Genomic DNA, 18,633 nt, shown 5'->3' on the forward strand with positions numbered 1-18,633 from the left:
CTGCTTTGTTCATAACTCCCTGGTAGAATGAAAATAAAATCGCTGGATTTATGCCTCGATTTTTAGCACGTGCTGCCATCTGTTGAGCTTTTTTTAAACTCATAATACCTCTGCTTTTTTCATAACTCCCTGGTAGAATGAAAATAAAATTGCTGAATTTATGCCTCGATTTTTAGCAGGTGCTGCCATCTGTTGAGATTTTTTTAAACTCGGAATACCTCTGCTTTGTTCATAACTCCCTGGTAGAATGAAAATAAAATCGCTGGATTTATGCCTCGATTTTTAGCACGTGCTGCCATCTGTTGAGATTTTTTTAAACTCATAATACCTCTGCTTTGTTCATAACTCCCTGGTAGAATGAAAATAAAATTGCTGAATTTATGCCTCGATTTTTAGCAGGTGCTGCCATCTGTTGAGATTTTTTTAAACTCGGAATACCTCTGCTTTGTTCATAACTCCCTGGTAGAATGAAAATAAAATCGCTGGATTTATGCCTCGATTTTTAGCACGTGCTGCCATCTGTTGAGATTTTTTTAAACTCATAATACCTCTGCTTTGTTCATAACTCCCTGGTAGAATGAAAATAAAATCGCTGGATTTATGCCTCGATTTTTAGCACGTGCTGCCATCTGTTGAGCTTTTTTTAAACTCATAATACCTCTGCTTTTTTCATAACTCCCTGGTAGAATGAAAATAAAATTGCTGAATTTATGCCTCGATTTTTAGCAGGTGCTGCCATCTGTTGAGATTTTTTAAACTCGGAATACCTCTGCTTTTTTCATAACTCCCTGGTAGAATAAAAATAAAATTGCTGAATTTATGCCTCGATTTTTAGCAGGTGCTGCCATCTGTTGAGATTTTTTTAAACTCGGAATACCTCTGCTTTGTTCATAACTCCCTGGTAGAATGAAAATAAAATTGCTGAATTTATGCCTCGATTTTTAGCAGGTGCTGCCATCTGTTGAGATTTTTTTAAACTCGGAATACCTCTGCTTTGTTCATAACTCCCTGGTAGAATGAAAATAAAATCGCTGGATTTATGCCTCGATTTTTAGCACGTGCTGCCATCTGTTGAGATTTTTTTAAACTCATAATACCTCTGCTTTGTTCATAACTCCCTGGTAGAATGAAAATAAAATCGCTGGATTTATGCCTCGATTTTTAGCACGTGCTGCCATCTGTTGAGCTTTTTTTAAACTCGGAATACCTCTGCTTTGTTCATAACTCCCTGGTAGAATGAAAATAAAATCGCTGGATTTATGCCTCGATTTTTAGCAGGTGCTGCCATCTGTTGAGCGTTTTTAAGCTCATAATACCTCTGCTTAGCTTTATAACTCCCTGGTAGAATGAGAATAAAATCAAAATAACTAAAATCACATTTTTAGTGTCAAAAAACTAATAATAAATACTTTTTAGGATTCTGGTGTAAAAGAATAAATAAATCTATAGGTAATTCTTTGATTAGCCCACAAAACCTAATTTAACAACCCATAAAATAAATTTTAAGTATTTGAAATGTACCTAATAAACCAATCAAAACAAGCTGGCAACATTTTTTACAGTGTTTTAAATGTACCAAACGAATTAGCAGTTCATTCATTGCAAGTGTTGTAATATTTGATAATCAAAATATTGCATTTACAGAACAATAACAGTAATAATTACTGTTATTTATTTATTAAATTATTTATTAAAACAAACAAAAAATTCATAATTAATGACTTTGATTACTACTACCAGGGTGAATTTTGTGGTTTACTTTCAACTTGGATACATGAGTTTTAACAACAAAATGTTAATAAGGTTTTTTTTTAAAAAAAATGGTTTAAAACACCACACAAGGTTACACATTTACGTGAAACATGCAGTGGGATGCGTATTGTTAAACGTATTAGCAAATATTGTATTAGGACAATGCAGGAATCTCAGGCTTTCTAACATGGCAAACACTGGAGGCACCTGACTGCAGCAATCCTAGCCACTCAGCATGAAGAATGTCCGTGAAACTTAAGTTCCTGTGTATTAATACAATGGGCAATCTCAGATTTTCTCTCGTCAGTTGAAAACTTGTTGTAATTAAAAAAATGAATATATACTCCATTCATTTTTATTAAAACACATTTTCGCAATCTGCAAAACTTTATTGACTTTAAGATCATGAAAAATGACCTAAATTTAAAAGTGAAAACAAAGGTACAGAGATTATACAACTTTTAACAATGAAACATAGTTAACTTCAAAACTTGAATTTTTGTACATCATTTATTTCATAAATGATTCTGTGAAACATCTAGAATAGGTGGTCATCTGGGGAAAAAAAAATTAAAACTTTGAAAATGATATTTTTGAGTAATACTGTCATGAAAAACTTGGTAAAAGTATTTTTAATGTTGTTAATGTAAACAAAGCTGCCATTTAACACAATTTACAGCATTTTAAATATAGCTAACCGAACTAACATTCGAAAACCTGAACGATTGGTAAACTAAACTACTTGAAAATATCACAACACTGTTTAGCAATCATAAAATAGAATGACATGAACTCAAAAATACCATTGGGTGTGACAGGAAAATGGGGGTGGTATTTAGAAATCATATGTAGACTGTGACATGTTTCTTGTTTTGATTGTCAAGTGTACAAAACTTAATCAAGCTCGGATTAACACAGTAAGTTTGTACAAAAAAACATACAAACATAAACTCTTCTTTATTTGTATGCGTAGACATATATTCACATACCCAATCACATACCCATACTTTGGTTATGTTTCTAAGATATATTTTTATTATACGTAAAAAATAAATGTTTTATGACTATCTAATGTAAAATAACCAAACCAATCGACTGAGCTATATATTAAAAGTTATAACACTTATAGAACTAAACAAATAACAAGCAATATAATTTCCTAAAACTATATTGTTAAAAATCATGAATAACTATACAAAGTTACTCAAATTGTGGCATATATCACATTTTCTGTATCTAAAACAAGAAAATAAGTTTTTGCATTTTAGAAATTATTAATAGTGAGAAAAATGTGGCATGGTTTGAATTTCTTTTTGGTTCTGACAGAATTTTGATTAGAAATATTTACTTATGGTGTCAGTTGTATTGTTACATCATCATTATGTAAAAAAAAAACTCATAATTCAATAATGATAATGCAAAAATATTACACATATCCATGTTATGTTTCTCCATATGTCTTTTAGCCATGTTAGTATGATACTGATTACTTATTCATTGATTTTTTTCTCTTAACTGTAAAGTTTTTTTAATAAAAAACCAAACTAAAAATTTATGAATTTAATTTTACATTTTGATAGACAAAAATTAGGCAATACAGGTGAATTTTGTTGCATTTTGGAGTTACTTTCATTTCTGTGTTATTTTGGTTTTATCACTTTACAAAAAACACAACCTTGCTTCTAGGAAGACTACATATTTTTTAGTTATATTTTTAGAGCCAATTTAGTTTCTAAAACAGGAAATTCCAGTTTGGCTGTTTTAATTTTTATAAAATGTGTATTCATAAAAATAGTGCATTATTCAACAGATATGACAATGAAATGTTTCACTATGACCCCTGCATGGGATACTCAAATTCTTCAGAGTCCTTTTTTAAAATTTTAATTATATACTTGGCACTGGTAAACATGTTTTTGTTCAATTTTTAAATTTATTTGAATATAATAATTTTTTGGGATATTTATATAATTTCCATAAAAAAGATAATGAATACAGTTAGCCTACCACCATTAATTTAGATCGTAAAATATTTTAAAACTTTTTTTTTTAGTCTGATAAATGTTGAAGCAAAGAGTAGTACATAGTGTTGTATTGAATTCTTTGCAAAAAAAACTTTAGTTTGCTTTCTCTTATCCTGTATAGACTCCACTCATTGGGAAGATGAGGTACTGCTGTCAGTCTCGGTGGAAAGTCTGATCTTCTTCTTCCCCCCGAATTTATTCTTTTTATGTTGTACTTTTCCAATATTTGATCAACAATTTTCATTTGAAAATTAGCATACAAAGTTTTTGCGACAAATTTATTGTATAAACAATACAAATTAAAAACAGTCATATCAATAATATGAAGAAAAAAAAACCTGTTTGCGGTACCACTTTTATGATCTCCTGATACTTTCCACCATTTTCAATTATCATATCACTTCTGCCAACATATCCTATTGATTTATTGTAATTAAGTAATTAAGTACATCATTTGGTTAAGTGTTTTTGTCGAGTTTTGTTAAGTTTCAGTCATGTCTGCTTGATGAAAAGTTGAGAGCATATAAACATATCTTTTGTCACACCATTTTAGTGCCAGCATTAGTCCTGAAACAGACTGTAAATAAAATTTTCCCTTTTTAAGCTTTCCAGCAATTTTAGGCATTTCTTTCCTTGTGTGATGAACAGACCCACACGCATTTGTTGCCTGGTCATAAAGCAAACAAAACAATGCTGGGCTGGTGTACCAGTCGTCGCAGAAAAGTGTGTGTATGTCCCTTTTGTAAATACAGTTGAATTAGGCTAGCTACAATGTCACCAGAAATGTCAAAACAAATTTTTTGGCGTGACGTCTAATAAATCGATGAACGCCGGCTGCATGCACAAAAAAGGATTACTCATTGTCCCGTTACGCTTTGTCCCGTTATGCTCATTGTACGCTTACGCCGCATCTATCTCTCTTCCACTCTATTGGAAGAAACATCGATTTAACTTTTTCGAGTTAAACTATCGTCCGTAAACCGACTTTACAGACAACCAATTTTTTTAATGTCTGTAGGCACTCCACAATACACAATAAAGTCTAAAATATAATTGGTAAGAACATCCCATATAACAAACAGTTTCACTCCAGAACTGCTCCTTTTTTGCAGAATATACTGTTTTATTGTAGTCAACATCAGCGACTCATAAATGCACAAATTTCACATGAGCCTAAATGGTTTGTATATACATCTCCCTAAAATGATTTACGACTGGCCGCACATTGAACAAATAATCACCAGTGAGAAACTGTAAACCACTGATATCTAGTGGCCGCAGCAGTTAGTAAAGACTCATGAGACAACCACTAGATAGCACTGAGGTCCGGCCTCCACAGCACTTATCCCCGGGAGGCTGACTGACTGCAGACTGCCACAGAAGTCCATCGGTCAGCGAGCCAGCCAGGTCTCGACTGCTACACAAGTCAACCAGAGTTCAAGGATTAATACCTACTAATTTTACCAAAATGGTTAAATTCTGGCAACATATTTTTACAATAAAATAATCTGTAATAAGCATGACAATGACAAGATTACCAAGACCAATAAAAAATTAATTCGTGAACATACGTGTGTTTGAAAAATGTACCATCCATAAAGTTTATATTTGTTGAAAATCAATAAACAAAAATTAACTATGTAAAATTAATTTTTACTTACACTTTGATACGTACAAACTTTGTGGTAAATAAATTACATCAAGGAATTTAATGCACTAAATGATAACATTTTCATGTGTTTTTATTTTTTTTAAAATCCTGGTTGATTTCATGACTTCAATTTCATTTTGTTGCTGTTGTATTTCAACATTAAATGGTGTGTTTTGTGCCTTTCGGTGTTATTTTGGTTTAGTCGCAATTCGATATAAAATACTGTCCTAATAATTAGTTACCTAGCAGTGTACCAAATTAAGTTATTCAATGAATAATTCTGAATTCCTCAGAGGTGTAAAAGTGTTTTGAGTCTATGATAGGGTGCCATAAAATATAATTGAAGACATTCAGAAAAACGAACTAAACATCTCATAACATCATAATGATTTTAGGAAATTGGAAATGAATTTGATGAAAAATAATATTTCAATGTATATAAATTATATATAAAATTCATGGGGCTAACAAACAGCACATATCAAGAAATTAAACTAGTAAACCAATAACATTACAACATGAATTAGTCAGCTCAGCTGAGATTGTGAATCTTCATGTGCGCTTTCAGATTGCAACGCACAGCAAACGCCCGACTGCACTGTGAACAGGTGTAAGGCCGCTCGCCCGTGTGGGTGCGGATGTGTATCTTGAGGCTACTGCTGTTCTTGTATCTGGCGTCACAGTGGCCACACCGGAACGGCTTCTCCCCCGTGTGAATCCGTACGTGCGTCCGCAGGTGGGCACCGCGTGCGAAACCAGCACCACAGAACTCGCAACGAAACGGCCTTTCGTCCGAGTGCACCACGCAGTGTGCCTGGAGGAGTCTGGCCAACTTGAAACCCTTCCCACACACGCTGCACCGAAACGGTTTTTCCTCCACGTGGTCCAACTGGTGCGTCCTCAGCAGATAGCGCTCCCCGTAACACTTCCCACAAACCTCACACTTGTAGGGTTTATCGTCGATGTGTTTCTTCACGTGTCTGGTAAGTGCCGGGCGCTCGCTGAACGTCGCGTCACAGTGCGCGCAGGTCAACAGCGAATCGCAATTGACGAACTGAAGGTGGGAGTGGTACTTTCCAAAGTCCACAAACAACTTGCCGCAAGTCTCGCACGAGAACGGCTTCACCCCGGCGTGAGACAGCTGATGGAGCTTCAAGTTCTTCAGGAGTGAGAAGCCAACCTCGCACCGGTCGCAACGAAACCTCTTCTCCCCGGTGTGCGTGAGCGCGTGCACCTTCAGGGCCGACAGGTAGCCGAAACTCTTCTGGCACACGAAGCAGTGGTGGGGTCTCTCTCCCGTGTGCGTGCGCATGTGGATTCTGACGCCGTTCTGGGAGGGGAAGCACATCCCGCATTCCGCACAGGAGAAGGGGCGCTCGCCCGTGTGGGAGCGGACGTGGGCGTTGAGGTGGTCGCGAGTCACGAACCGGCGCCCGCAGAACACGCACTCGTGGGGCTTCTCGCCGGTGTGACGCATCTTGTGCCTCTTGAGGTGGTCGCCCTGCAGGAACCTCTTGCCGCAGACGTCGCAGAGGAACCTCCGGACGCCCGTGTGGATCAGCGCGTGCCTGCGCAGGTGGCTGGTCCTCGAGAACGTCTCGCCGCACACCTCGCACGCCGGGACGACGCGCGTGCCGTGCGTCTTCATGTGCCCCGCCAGCTGCGACTTCGCCGAGAACCTCTTGCTGCAGTGCTCGCAACCAAACGGTTTCTTGCGCGGGAACTTGTCGCGTCTCCTGGCGCACTTCCTGCACACGTCCCACGCTGACTGACCGGCGAACTTACCGCAGATTCGACAACTGGATCGCCATTCCAAGTCCTCTTGATCGTTGCAGACTGCGCCAGACCAGAGTTCTGCTTGCTGCATGACCTTTTCCAGCCACCTGCAAACCCAAAGGACCTTTAATTGTACTACAAGCAAAGTTATCTTTCGATTTACAGTAAAAATAAGCTAAAGTAAGTATCAAAACTCTTAATAAATTGCTGACATTTCCGTATTCACATTATAAAATAGCTTTTATTACAAAAATTTAATTAGATTTAATAATTTGTTAACTGTAAAACATGGTTTTCTAAACTAAAATTTTTTTTTACTAATATTTATATCACAAAAAGTTTGAGGCCATGAAACCAAAGATTCATTGAAGCAAGAGGCTTATCCATAAAGTCTTATTAACATGTAAAGGAAAGTTAAAATAAATTTAAAAAATAAAAAACCATTAATTCAAATCATAGTCTGGGGATACATGGTTTCTTAAAATGATGCTAGGAAAATAAATGATAGAACATTCCTCTACCTGTTCCTCAAATTTTTTTGACCTAATATTTTCATCATCAAAAAGACAAAGCCAAAATAAATATAAAAGAAAATTCAATAAGCCCAAAAATAATTAATTTTGAATGAATAGAACTTCAATATTTCCAAGTACAAAAAACCTTTTAGGTCATTTAGCAAATAACTGAACATATTTTTAGCAAAATTTTACAGAGCTTTTATAGCATACCTACAAATAACTCACTTGAAAAAATAAAAATTTTCCTCCTCCAAATCCCCATCAAATATAAATAAACACTGGCAGATTATTCCTTACCAAATTACAATAAAAACATGTTTATTGTACCACTCATTTCCTAAAAATTAATTTCAAATAAGCTTTAAAAAAAGTCTCAGAAATACATGTGATTATATTCAACCCAGTTACCAATACATAGGCACAAGATTGTATGGTGAATTGTGATAAACCGAAAGAATACTGAAAAGAATATTGAATCACTGTATACCACCGAAATGCACATTAATGAATCACTTTTAAACCACGAATCCTCACTAATTTATTTTTATTGTTCTGAATGTATATGTTTAGACCAATTTATTACAAACTATTTTATTGCATAAATGTAGCATATAAATTTTACCAATACAAAACAGTTTTTTATAAAAATAAAAATTTAATGCCAAATATTGTGTTTTAAAAATGAAACTGAGCTAAAAATAAAACCATAAAATCTTGTCTTTACTGATACATCTCACATGCAACTTTTCGCAATAACAATGACCAAACTGTGTGAAGTTGTGTTCTCTGAAGTGCAAACATTTTGACAGCAATATAGCTTTTGGCAAATACAATATTGAATTGATATTATATTTGTGTGGTAAAATACACTGGCCTCATCAACCAGAGGTGTCTGTGCTTGAAATTCTGAATTTCCATTTCTAAAAAATTTGAATGGCCCATCACTAACTAGTAACAGGGAGGCCACAAAAATATTTAACATGCATAAAATCTCTCTGACATTTCCCAGACTTTCCATCACAAAAATTACAAAATTCTTTTTTTTTGTGCAATTTCTGAAAGAAATAAAGGGAGTCCAGCAATCATCATTCCCCATAGCTCACCTAGTCCAAACAGAACCTTGCATATATACCATTTTATAGTGTTAATGACATGCACACAAACACAATCTCGAAAAAAAAAAAAAAAAAAAAAAGTGTTCACTCTGAGTGAATGGAGACTGGAGCAAGACATTTTCCCCTCAAATTACTATCACTGATGAATTTGCATCTCTTTTCCAGGATTTTCGTTGACTTTCCAATGTTAACACCTGAGTAAGTGCCCATCCAAGCATTTTGAGTATTTTCTGAAAATCTCAGTAGACCAATATTAGCATTGTGGACCAAGATTTGAACACATGTTCACCAACACGCAGAGACAACATTTCACCGTTACGTTACAGACCATGTGTGTAGCCCAGAAAATAAGTTGAGCCTGGCCAAGGCGAAGTGGGTGAAAGCAATTAAAATTTGAATGTCTTACCGCACGCCATTTTGACCGTCTTGTGAATCTTCCTGCTTCCAGTCGATCATTTGAGCCTTCTCCAATGTACGCTCGAGGCAAGCCGCATCATCTTGCTCCAGCTGAAAGCAATCAACATTTTTGTCTAATTTATTTTATCATTAGAAGCACCTGTTTGGAGAGTTTTTAAGATTTGTAAATGGAGTGAGGCTTACTACATTGATAACTTGCTGCATCTGCAGGTAAACTCATCAACATTTGTATTAAGTATAAACAGAGAAGGACTTAGTAATACTGAATATGGCTAATCAATAGAGACAAGCAAAATTCGCGGATTCATTTCGCGATAGGATAGCATCAAAACAACTATAACTTCGTACCGCTTCTGCGATTGGCCCACATTTTATCTGGGGAACTGTGAGCCAATGGGAAACACTAAACCAAGAAAGTGCCGAATTACGGACAGCCTAGTTGAGACGTCTCACACGTCAGTAGCCAATGAACAGGTGTCATTTCCGCGAGTATTTAAAGGACTGTGGAGTCTATCCTAGAGGTCAATGAATCCGCGAATTTTGCAGGTCTCTACTAATCAATCATCAGGTTAAAATAAAATACTGATAAGACGACACACTAAAGTGTAAAAACAAAGCTCCCATATACATATATATATATATATATATTTATATTTATAAAAGAGCATTATAATGTCAAATAAGTGTAAAGTCAACTAGTTCAGCCTGTGCATAAAATCTGGTGGGCAGAACCTTTAGCAAATAAGTATGAAGCTTAAATTAAAAGTTAAGGTGCATTTTATATATGTGTTTGAAAACCATCTTTGAAGAGGAACTAAGGATTAAAAGAGAGCTGCATCTTAGATTCCAGTAGTTTAAGGAGCCTACAAATATTTTCCAGTTATCTACAGAAGTCATCTCTGTACCACTTCCATTGTTTTTATTTATTTATTTATTTATTATTTATTTATTAAAATTTGTGACATGCACACCAACAGCCGAAGCTTTAGAGGTGTGCACAGAACAAGTAATACAAACACGACACATACAAGCGAATAAATACAACATAAACAGGATAATAAAAGACGACACATACAAGCGAATAAATACAACCTACACAGGAAAATAAAGGACGACACAATAACAAACAAAACAAAACAAAACAGCAACTGAGATAATTTTAACTAATTGATCTAAAATTGGAAGAATAAACAGGATTATAAAATTACTCAGAATATTAGGGTAATCATAAAAATTAAAATTTGAAGTTTTTAATAAAATTTTCATATTTATTGAAATTTGAGATAAGTCTGTAAATTAAATCATTATTATTGTGTAAGGAACATAATAGGGATCGAAGGCGGCTTTTGAACTGCGGGACTCGAATACCAGAGTTATCAAGTAAGTATAAGCAATTAATTTTTGAACTATAGCACTTAAACACAAACAGGGCATCCAGATGGATGCGACGATTTGAAAGAGATTCTAATTTGGGTAATTGATGGTGTCTAGAACTAATTATTTTGAAAAATTTATTTTGTATGGATTCAATTTTGTCACTGTCGGTGGTGTTAATACTGTTCCAGATAACTGAGCAATATTCGAGTTTACTTCTAACTAAGGACAAATAAAGAGTAAGAATGGATTCAATATTAGATGCATAGTAAGTTATATAATTTATTAAATATAAGGTTCTACGGGAAAAGGATACTAAAGAATTAACATGTTGATGAAAGAATAGTTTGGAATCAAGAATAACACCAAGATCTTTTATACTAAGAGATTTGGAAATTTTTGAGTTGTCAAGAAAATAATCATATTTAACTGGATGAATTTTCCTTGTGAAAGAAATAATTTTTGTTTTATCTTTGTTAAGTGAAACTAAATTCATTTTGCACCAATTATCAATTTCAGTAATATCAGATTGAAGAAGCAGACAGTCATTTAAGGAGGAAATTTCTCTGGATATTTTAAGATCATCAGCAAACAGAAAACCAGTAGTATGATGAAGAACTTTAAAAATATCATTGATATAAATATTGAATAATAAGGGAGATAAAGTACCCCCTTGAGGCACACCAGAAGTAGCATGATATAAAGTAGAAGTTTTTTTATTAAGTGAAACAAAGAAACATCTATCTTTAAGGTAACTAGTAAACCAGGTTATATAATTATTACAGAGACCGAAGTTAGAAAGTTTAGCTAGTAAAATGGAGTGATTGACAGTATCAAAGGCTTTAGCCAGATCAAAATAACATGCATCAACCTGCCCCCTTGTTGTAACTTTATTGTATATAGGATTAATAAATGAGAGAAGATTAGTAGAAGTTGTCATACTATTTCTAAAGCCATGCTGATTAGGAGCTAATCTGTTGTTTATTGGAAAGTTAATATGTTTAAATATTATTTTTTCAAAGATTTTAGTAAAGCCATTTAATAATGATATAGGCCTATAATTAAATACACTGAGTTTACTACCCTTTTTATGTATGGGAATAACCTTAGCTATTTTCCATTTAGTGGGAAATACTTGTGATTTTAGACTTGTATTAAATAGATGCAACAATAGAGGCATTAGAATAAAAGAGCAGCCTTTAATAATGAAATTTGGTATACCGTCAGGACCAGTAGACATAGTTGGTTTTAATGATTTAATTCCCCATAAGACCTGGCTTTCTGATAAGAATGATACAGGAATTGAATCGTGAATAATATCGGGATCAATGATACGAGGGTGGTTGGTGGATGGTATCACTTTGATACAAAATGGTCACACTTGACTGCTACATCGTTGATACACGGCCATTTCAGTTTAACCAAGGAGCTTCCAAACTACCCAATTTTGTGCCATGAATTTTTTTTTTCTTTCAGGTTAGCACCTTTGTTAATATTTGTTTTGCAAATTATTACAAATTTTATTTACAAAATAGCAATAATAATCTTATAATGGTAACAGCAAATTTTTATTAATTTTTTTAATTGAATATTATAATGTTAATTGTGTGATCGCAACCTATTACCAAACCTCATGACTCTACTTTGGATAAATTTTTACATTTTTGCATTAAATTCCTCAAAATTACATTTTTTACATCCTCTCCAAGTCTCATAACAAATAATTTTTCTATGGATTACAACATATGTTTTAGCAAACCTCTGAATTTCAATGATGACCATAAAATAAGAATTGGCAATCGTAGTATTTCCTAAAATAATTAATACTTATTTTGAATTTTCATTTGGATTCTTATATATAAATTGTATTCAATTGTTACAATAAGATGTGAGGTTGGAGTAATAAGTGTTTTAGTCTCTCCTGTAAAATTGTTTTCAGAGTTAAAGAGGTTCACCAATTAGAAAGACAACATAAAATATGGAAAGGGATTAAAATAATTATAAGCATATCAAAAAAAAATTCTTATACAACTTAATTTAAATCAATACGTCATATTATAAAATGGCAAAGCTGGTCACACAATGATCCATAGCATCTATCCGTCACCCATCTATCTGTCAATCACGAGACCTGCAGCCAATCGGAGGGCCTGAAAATTTTCATCCGTCTGTCCGTCAAAACCTTACCGAACTTTAACTTTCTACGGACGGACAGATTAAATTACATATAAGCTTTAGAATGTCAGAAAGGCATTGCCTTTATTTTAAAAGGTTTATTAGTTTGTTTACTGCATTTAGATAATTCTATATTACAGTTTTAACTTGCATTTGAACACGTTTTAAATCATATTTTAAACAAAAAAATGACTAAACACACAAAAGCGTAATATTAATTCGAAAATATATTTAAATAAATATTAAGAGTGAGGAAAAAAAATAGTTTAATGATTTACAAGTGCTTAGTGTACATGATCGTGAAACATTGAACAAAGAAATTTTGTCAAAAATTCAAGCTGTTTAGTCAGTTGGCAGCATCCAAGTGGGAACATGTTACGACGGACGTACGGAACGTGAAGCGCTCGGCTTGTCGGAGGGCGGACGGACGGACGGACGCGACGACCCCCAGGGCTGACGGTACCTTTATCTCGTCCTTGACGGTCAGCGTGATGATGGGCTCGACAATGCTCATGTCGCTCGCTCCGGCTGCTCGACGCCACTCCTCGCCCGGCTGCACACACGAGCGACAGCCGTGCTCTGCCGTGCCACGAGCCCACCTGAGACCGCACCATCGAGCACTTGGTAACAGCCGTGCACCCAGGACTTCATCTCGGGGGAAGGGCGGGATGGAACCACTTTCAGACTCTTTACTTCTGTTGGTGTGAGGATATATCACATTTTCCCCTGCGTACGCTCCTTGGATCTGAATTCTTTCAAAATTGTATCTGTTCATTTCCTATAGGAAGCAGCAAAATGTACGTTTTAAAAATGCATGGCAGAGAAAATAAAATAAAATTGATAAATTTTGCCCAAAACTGTAAAATTTTGATGTTAATTAAGATTTCAATAATAAATCACAATAATAAAAAAAATGTTAACACACATTTAAGTAAAAATTGGTGTCATAGGAAAAATAAATATATAGTGAAACTTTTTTTTTGAAGATACCAATAAAACATGGTATAATATACTAGTGAGTCATCAGGACCATGGATATAACGCAAAACTCGTTCACACCAGCGTAACTTCGTAGTGTCTCATTTCTTCTTAAAACTAACAATGCATGCTCAGTAAAATGTAAGACAAAGTAGAAATGGAAAATGAAACTGAAGCAATACACCTGACTGCACATATTAATTTGGCTTAGAGCTAGCAACAACTATATAGTTGATTTTCATTTTATGAGTTTACAAGGAAAAACAGAACGTATGCACCAATATTTAAGAAGGGTGGGGGGGGGGGGGGGGTGAGAGAGAGATGAATGAATACATCCAAAACAAGTAAACATTTCAAATATCTGTAACAAAGGTGTCTTTAACCCAATTCAGGACTTTTTCGGGACTATTCAGGACCTTATAATAAATTTTCCTTACAATATTTTTATATTACAGGGCCATTTTTATAAATAATATGCATAATTAAACATAATACGAAATAGGTCTACTATTCACTGAAATGTTCCAATTTTTGTGGAAAAGCTAAAAACTTTTCAGAGATAATTTTATATAATTTATTTGGATGTCTTTTATTTACACTTAGTGTGCGGTTATTAACTGAAGTGAGATGTCAAAAAACAAACCTTGCAATTTAGCAAAAGTCTACTACTGGAAATTAATATTTAGTGCCTTCTAACACCCTCACTGTTTATTTTGAAGCTTTTTCAGCACTTACGTGACCAGTTAGGCAGTCTCTCTCTCCTCTTCAGTGAATTTTGTGATCTGCAGATCTGGTAACATACAGGAACCTAAAACATAAATTAATGCAAAAAAAATTAAAATAATTTTTGTACCATTCAAAAATAAAGGTGATAAATTACCAGGGACAATATTGTGTGGTGGACTGCGATAAAACCGAAAAGCATGGCCATACCTACAACATGTAACAGCAATATACCATAAAAGACCACAATTCAAGTTAATACACAACAAAGCACCAAAATGAAATTGAAATCATGAAACTTATCAGTATTTTCAATCAAAACTTAACTCTAATGGCAAATACCTAAACTTTTAATTATTAAATTCAATTAAAGTAATTTTTAGCATGACATTTGTACCACAATTTAATAACTTTTTTAATCTTGCAATTGTTATAAGTTACTCATATTTAAATTATTACCAAAGGACATTTGGGAAACTGCAATTGTAGACGGGCCTAAATCATGTTTCAAAAGAGTATTTACAATGACACGCAGTCGGAGGTAATTGTTCCTTACTGTATTGCAAATCGAGTTTGTAGGTATTCAGTTTTATAATTCATATTTTTAAAATTAAATTAATTTTGGTTATGGTAAAGTTTTGCATCACAGACACATTTAACTGCTTAAATTTATTTTAATATTTTTTAGTTAAAATTAAATTGGATATGTTACGTGGACAATTCCAGGGAAAATGTTACTTATGTATGTAGTTTATAACAAAACTTTAAAATGCATATGCTCAAATTAAAAATATTTTGGTGATTGTAGAGTTTAAAATCAGAAACACATTCAACTGCTTACTTTAATTTTTCAAATTAAAATACAATTGGATATGTTACACAGAAGAATTGCTCCACAGAACAATGTTCCTCAAAGTTTTATAGGTAGCCTACATACATATTTTCGAAATATCATATATTTTGGCAATAACGCAGCTTAATATTACAAACACAACTATTTATCTTCTTTATTTTAATATTATATTTTGGAATAAAACTGGATAAGTAATAGGGAACAATTACCCGGGGGTACATGGAAGCGTACAAGCAATGCTGATCTTTTCCGTTCCAAGTTTTACATTTAAATATGATTGTGGAACGTGAAATGGGCTAAGTATAAAACAAGTAAAACTTTAGACCAAAAACTAAATTCGCGAATGTAGCATCCATACTTTTTTACTTATTACAAAAATAAAACATTGTTTCGGGTTTTCATTACAAACAAATTAAAACTCGAGATGTGTTAAGTCGTATCAAATATTTGGTCGTATGTAACACAGAAAACCACAAGTTAATTTCTCCAACATGTAATGACCTGTTTATATTTGAATCCTAACCTATTACTCAACGCATTTTTAATGAAGCATTCATTAAAATTAATTTCAAGATAAATGTGTGACTATGAGCGTAACATAATATAGTTCAAACCAGTAAAAACAATAAAAATTTTATTTTAAAGCAACTTCACTTATTTTTCTTAAATAATGCACAGATGGTATAAAAACTTATTGCTGTACTAAACCTTTAAGCAGCAGTACCTTTTTTATTAACAAATGGAATAGAACATCTTCCGCAAAAGCTTATTTATACTAACTTTAATAATAGTTCGTCAGTACTAGCTAGCCAGTAGCAGTTATAGAATAGTATGAGTAATCACGTTAGCTGAGTCACCGTGAACATATTATGTTTACGAATTTGAGGTTATTTTTCAGATAAAATTTCAGGAATGTAACATTGCTTACTTAACTGCTTTGATGTTTTTACAACATCACAAACAAGTATAATACGGGGGAAACATTAGATAATATTATTTATTAAAACGTATTTTCTTCAGCTAATCTTTAGCCTATCCCCGGAACACAAAATGTATTCCATGCTTTTTTATAAAATAATAAAGTGATACTTCAAGTGTTTGTAATACTTGATATTTTGTTTCATTTGTTTTAATGCTTCATTCAGGCTTATTTTTGTTAGAATGTTACCTCAAATTGACGAAGGGACAAGCACATTGATGAAGCAGTGAGCGAAGGCCGAGTCTCAGTATTCTTCACCGATGTTGGAGCGCGCCCTGTGATATCCGGCCAGGGTGTCCACAAGGAAAAAATATTTTGTACCAACTTAGGCGAGAAAAAAGTACCAGATTTAAAAAAAGTACTAAATTATAATTTGCTATGGTTTTAACAATTTAGGAAGTTATTATGACATTGCAATGCTCTAACTTAAATATCACACCACACACACATACATTCCATAGTTTTTAAAAATAATTATGCTTAATAATAAAACATATCGGAGTTACTGTAATAATATTATATTAAAGAAAAAAGTACTAGATCTGATCGTAAATGTACTAGACCACTAAAAAACTTATAAAAGTACTATATCTAGTACGAAAGTACTAACTGTGGACACCCTGTATCCGGCCGCATGCTGCCTGTTATATTTAAAGATGCTACTTTAAAATTTTAACCGGCAATATGGGCGGTATTATATATGTTCAGTGTAATTTATATGTTCTTTTACAGCCACCCAGTTACAGACTGGCAGTATCTGAGAATTAAATTAGTGATATTATTAACTTTACTTCCACTCCCGTGGAACAGAAGCAGTTACCTTGTAACCTTTGCTCCAGTCCTGTCTGACCCCCCAACAGGATCAGACTTATTCTTTCCTTAGCTGATAAGTAAATATCATAGTTCTTGAAAACACTCCAGAGTCCAGAGGGGTCTGTTATTGTTTTAGATAATGCATCATACTAAAGCAGGATATGTGAACCGATTCCCATGCAATGTTGGCGAGTGGGGAATATAAGATAGTGGCTCACAGATAAAATAATTTATTATGATATCAGTACGATTAAGCGGGAATTGCTACATATGGTAGGACGGGAAAAGCATAAGTACAAAAAATACAAACTTGAAGAAATAGCCAAAAGCGTAGAACAAACTGTACTTCGCTTGCCCCCATATCATCGCGAGCTCAACCCCATTGAAATGGTATGGGTCCAAGTGAAATTGTTCGTAAGATTGCATAACACAATTTTCAAGGCAATTATATGGAGCTCTTTTGAAATTAAATATGACGAGGAAAGGTTTTTGATAAGTTTGGCCTCATCAGATTCATCCCAGTCATTATCCATCGCCCCAACCTCGTTCTTTTGGTTAGCCCTGTGCTACTCTTATGGACGATTGCAATATTGATTAAAATGTATGTGTTAATAATTTATTTATCAAGTTCGTTTTACTATTACACTTTAGTATTTCGTATGAATTCGTACCAATCAGTAGCGGATCCAGAGGGGGGGCTAAGGGGCTCAAGCCCCCTCCAAAAACATCTGGGTCCACTATTGTTTTAGTGTTTGCCTTTATATAAAGCCTAGCCTCAGCTGGGTCAAGCCCCTCCCAAACCAAAATCCTGTATCCGCCACTGTGTACGAATGTGTGTGAACTGTTTCTTGCTTTAAGTTAAGAGTAAACAAAAAAAAGTGTGCGTGAGGTCCGCGCGCAACATAAGTGATATTATTTTATTTTATTTATTAGGTAGTATAGATAAAGATAATTATTTTATTCTTTTAGTGAACGAGATATAATAATTGAGAATAGTAAGGCTGCGGATATGATCTCAAATTTAAAAAAAAATCGTATTTAATGTTTTTAAATATATTTTACAAAGAATTCATTAATTTAATTTAACAAAAACATGAAACACTATGGTAGTTACTCATATTTTATTAATCATTATCCGCAGAATTATTATCTTAGCTTAAATGGCTAAAATACGACAAAAATGATTGGGATTTATAACTTTCTAAATTTCTAGCAAATACAGCATCAATTGTTGCACCCGACCTGGTAGTTGGGTATTAAGTTAATTGCACAAATCAATAACTCTTTTCCACACGAATAAATAAATTATACATAATTCAAATGGAATAAACGTAATATGGTAGCGTCAACCATTTCCCGTTACGAAAATTGAGAAGTAGACAAACACAAGCAGCGTTACGAGAATTCTGTAGCATCAATGCTACGTCAAAGCTGCATCACTGCTACCTCTCCCCTGCCGTCTTCCAATCCAGCCGTTACAACTAG

The 18,633-nt window shown here is 34.0% G+C and overlaps 1 protein-coding gene across 8 annotated transcripts; it reads right to left on the minus strand.

Moving 5' to 3' along the window:
* Positions 1–1,738: 1,738 nt before the first annotated feature.
* Positions 1,739–16,684, minus strand: LOC134536100 (gastrula zinc finger protein XlCGF28.1-like). Of its 8 annotated transcripts, none has more exons than XM_063375643.1 (5): positions 16,525–16,684; positions 14,516–14,588; positions 13,266–13,401; positions 9,243–9,343; positions 1,739–7,310 (listed from the first exon to the last, which is right to left on the minus strand). In XM_063375643.1, the coding sequence occupies exons 3-5, from the start codon at positions 13,314–13,316 to the stop codon at positions 5,960–5,962; spliced, it is 1,503 nt and encodes a 500-aa protein (XP_063231713.1). In that variant the 5' UTR covers positions 13,317–13,401; positions 14,516–14,588; positions 16,525–16,684; the 3' UTR covers positions 1,739–5,959. The 8 variants fall into 8 exon arrangements, with proteins under 8 accessions (XP_063231713.1, XP_063231714.1, XP_063231716.1 ...); XM_063375644.1 differs by lacking the exon at positions 16,525–16,684 and adding an exon at positions 16,081–16,225; XM_063375646.1 differs by lacking the exon at positions 16,525–16,684 and adding an exon at positions 16,065–16,093.
* Positions 16,685–18,633: the final 1,949 nt, after the last annotated feature.

This window comes from Bacillus rossius, chromosome 10, assembly GCF_032445375.1.
Source record: "Bacillus rossius redtenbacheri isolate Brsri chromosome 10, Brsri_v3, whole genome shotgun sequence".
Classification (NCBI taxonomy): domain Eukaryota; kingdom Metazoa; phylum Arthropoda; class Insecta; order Phasmatodea; family Bacillidae; genus Bacillus; species Bacillus rossius.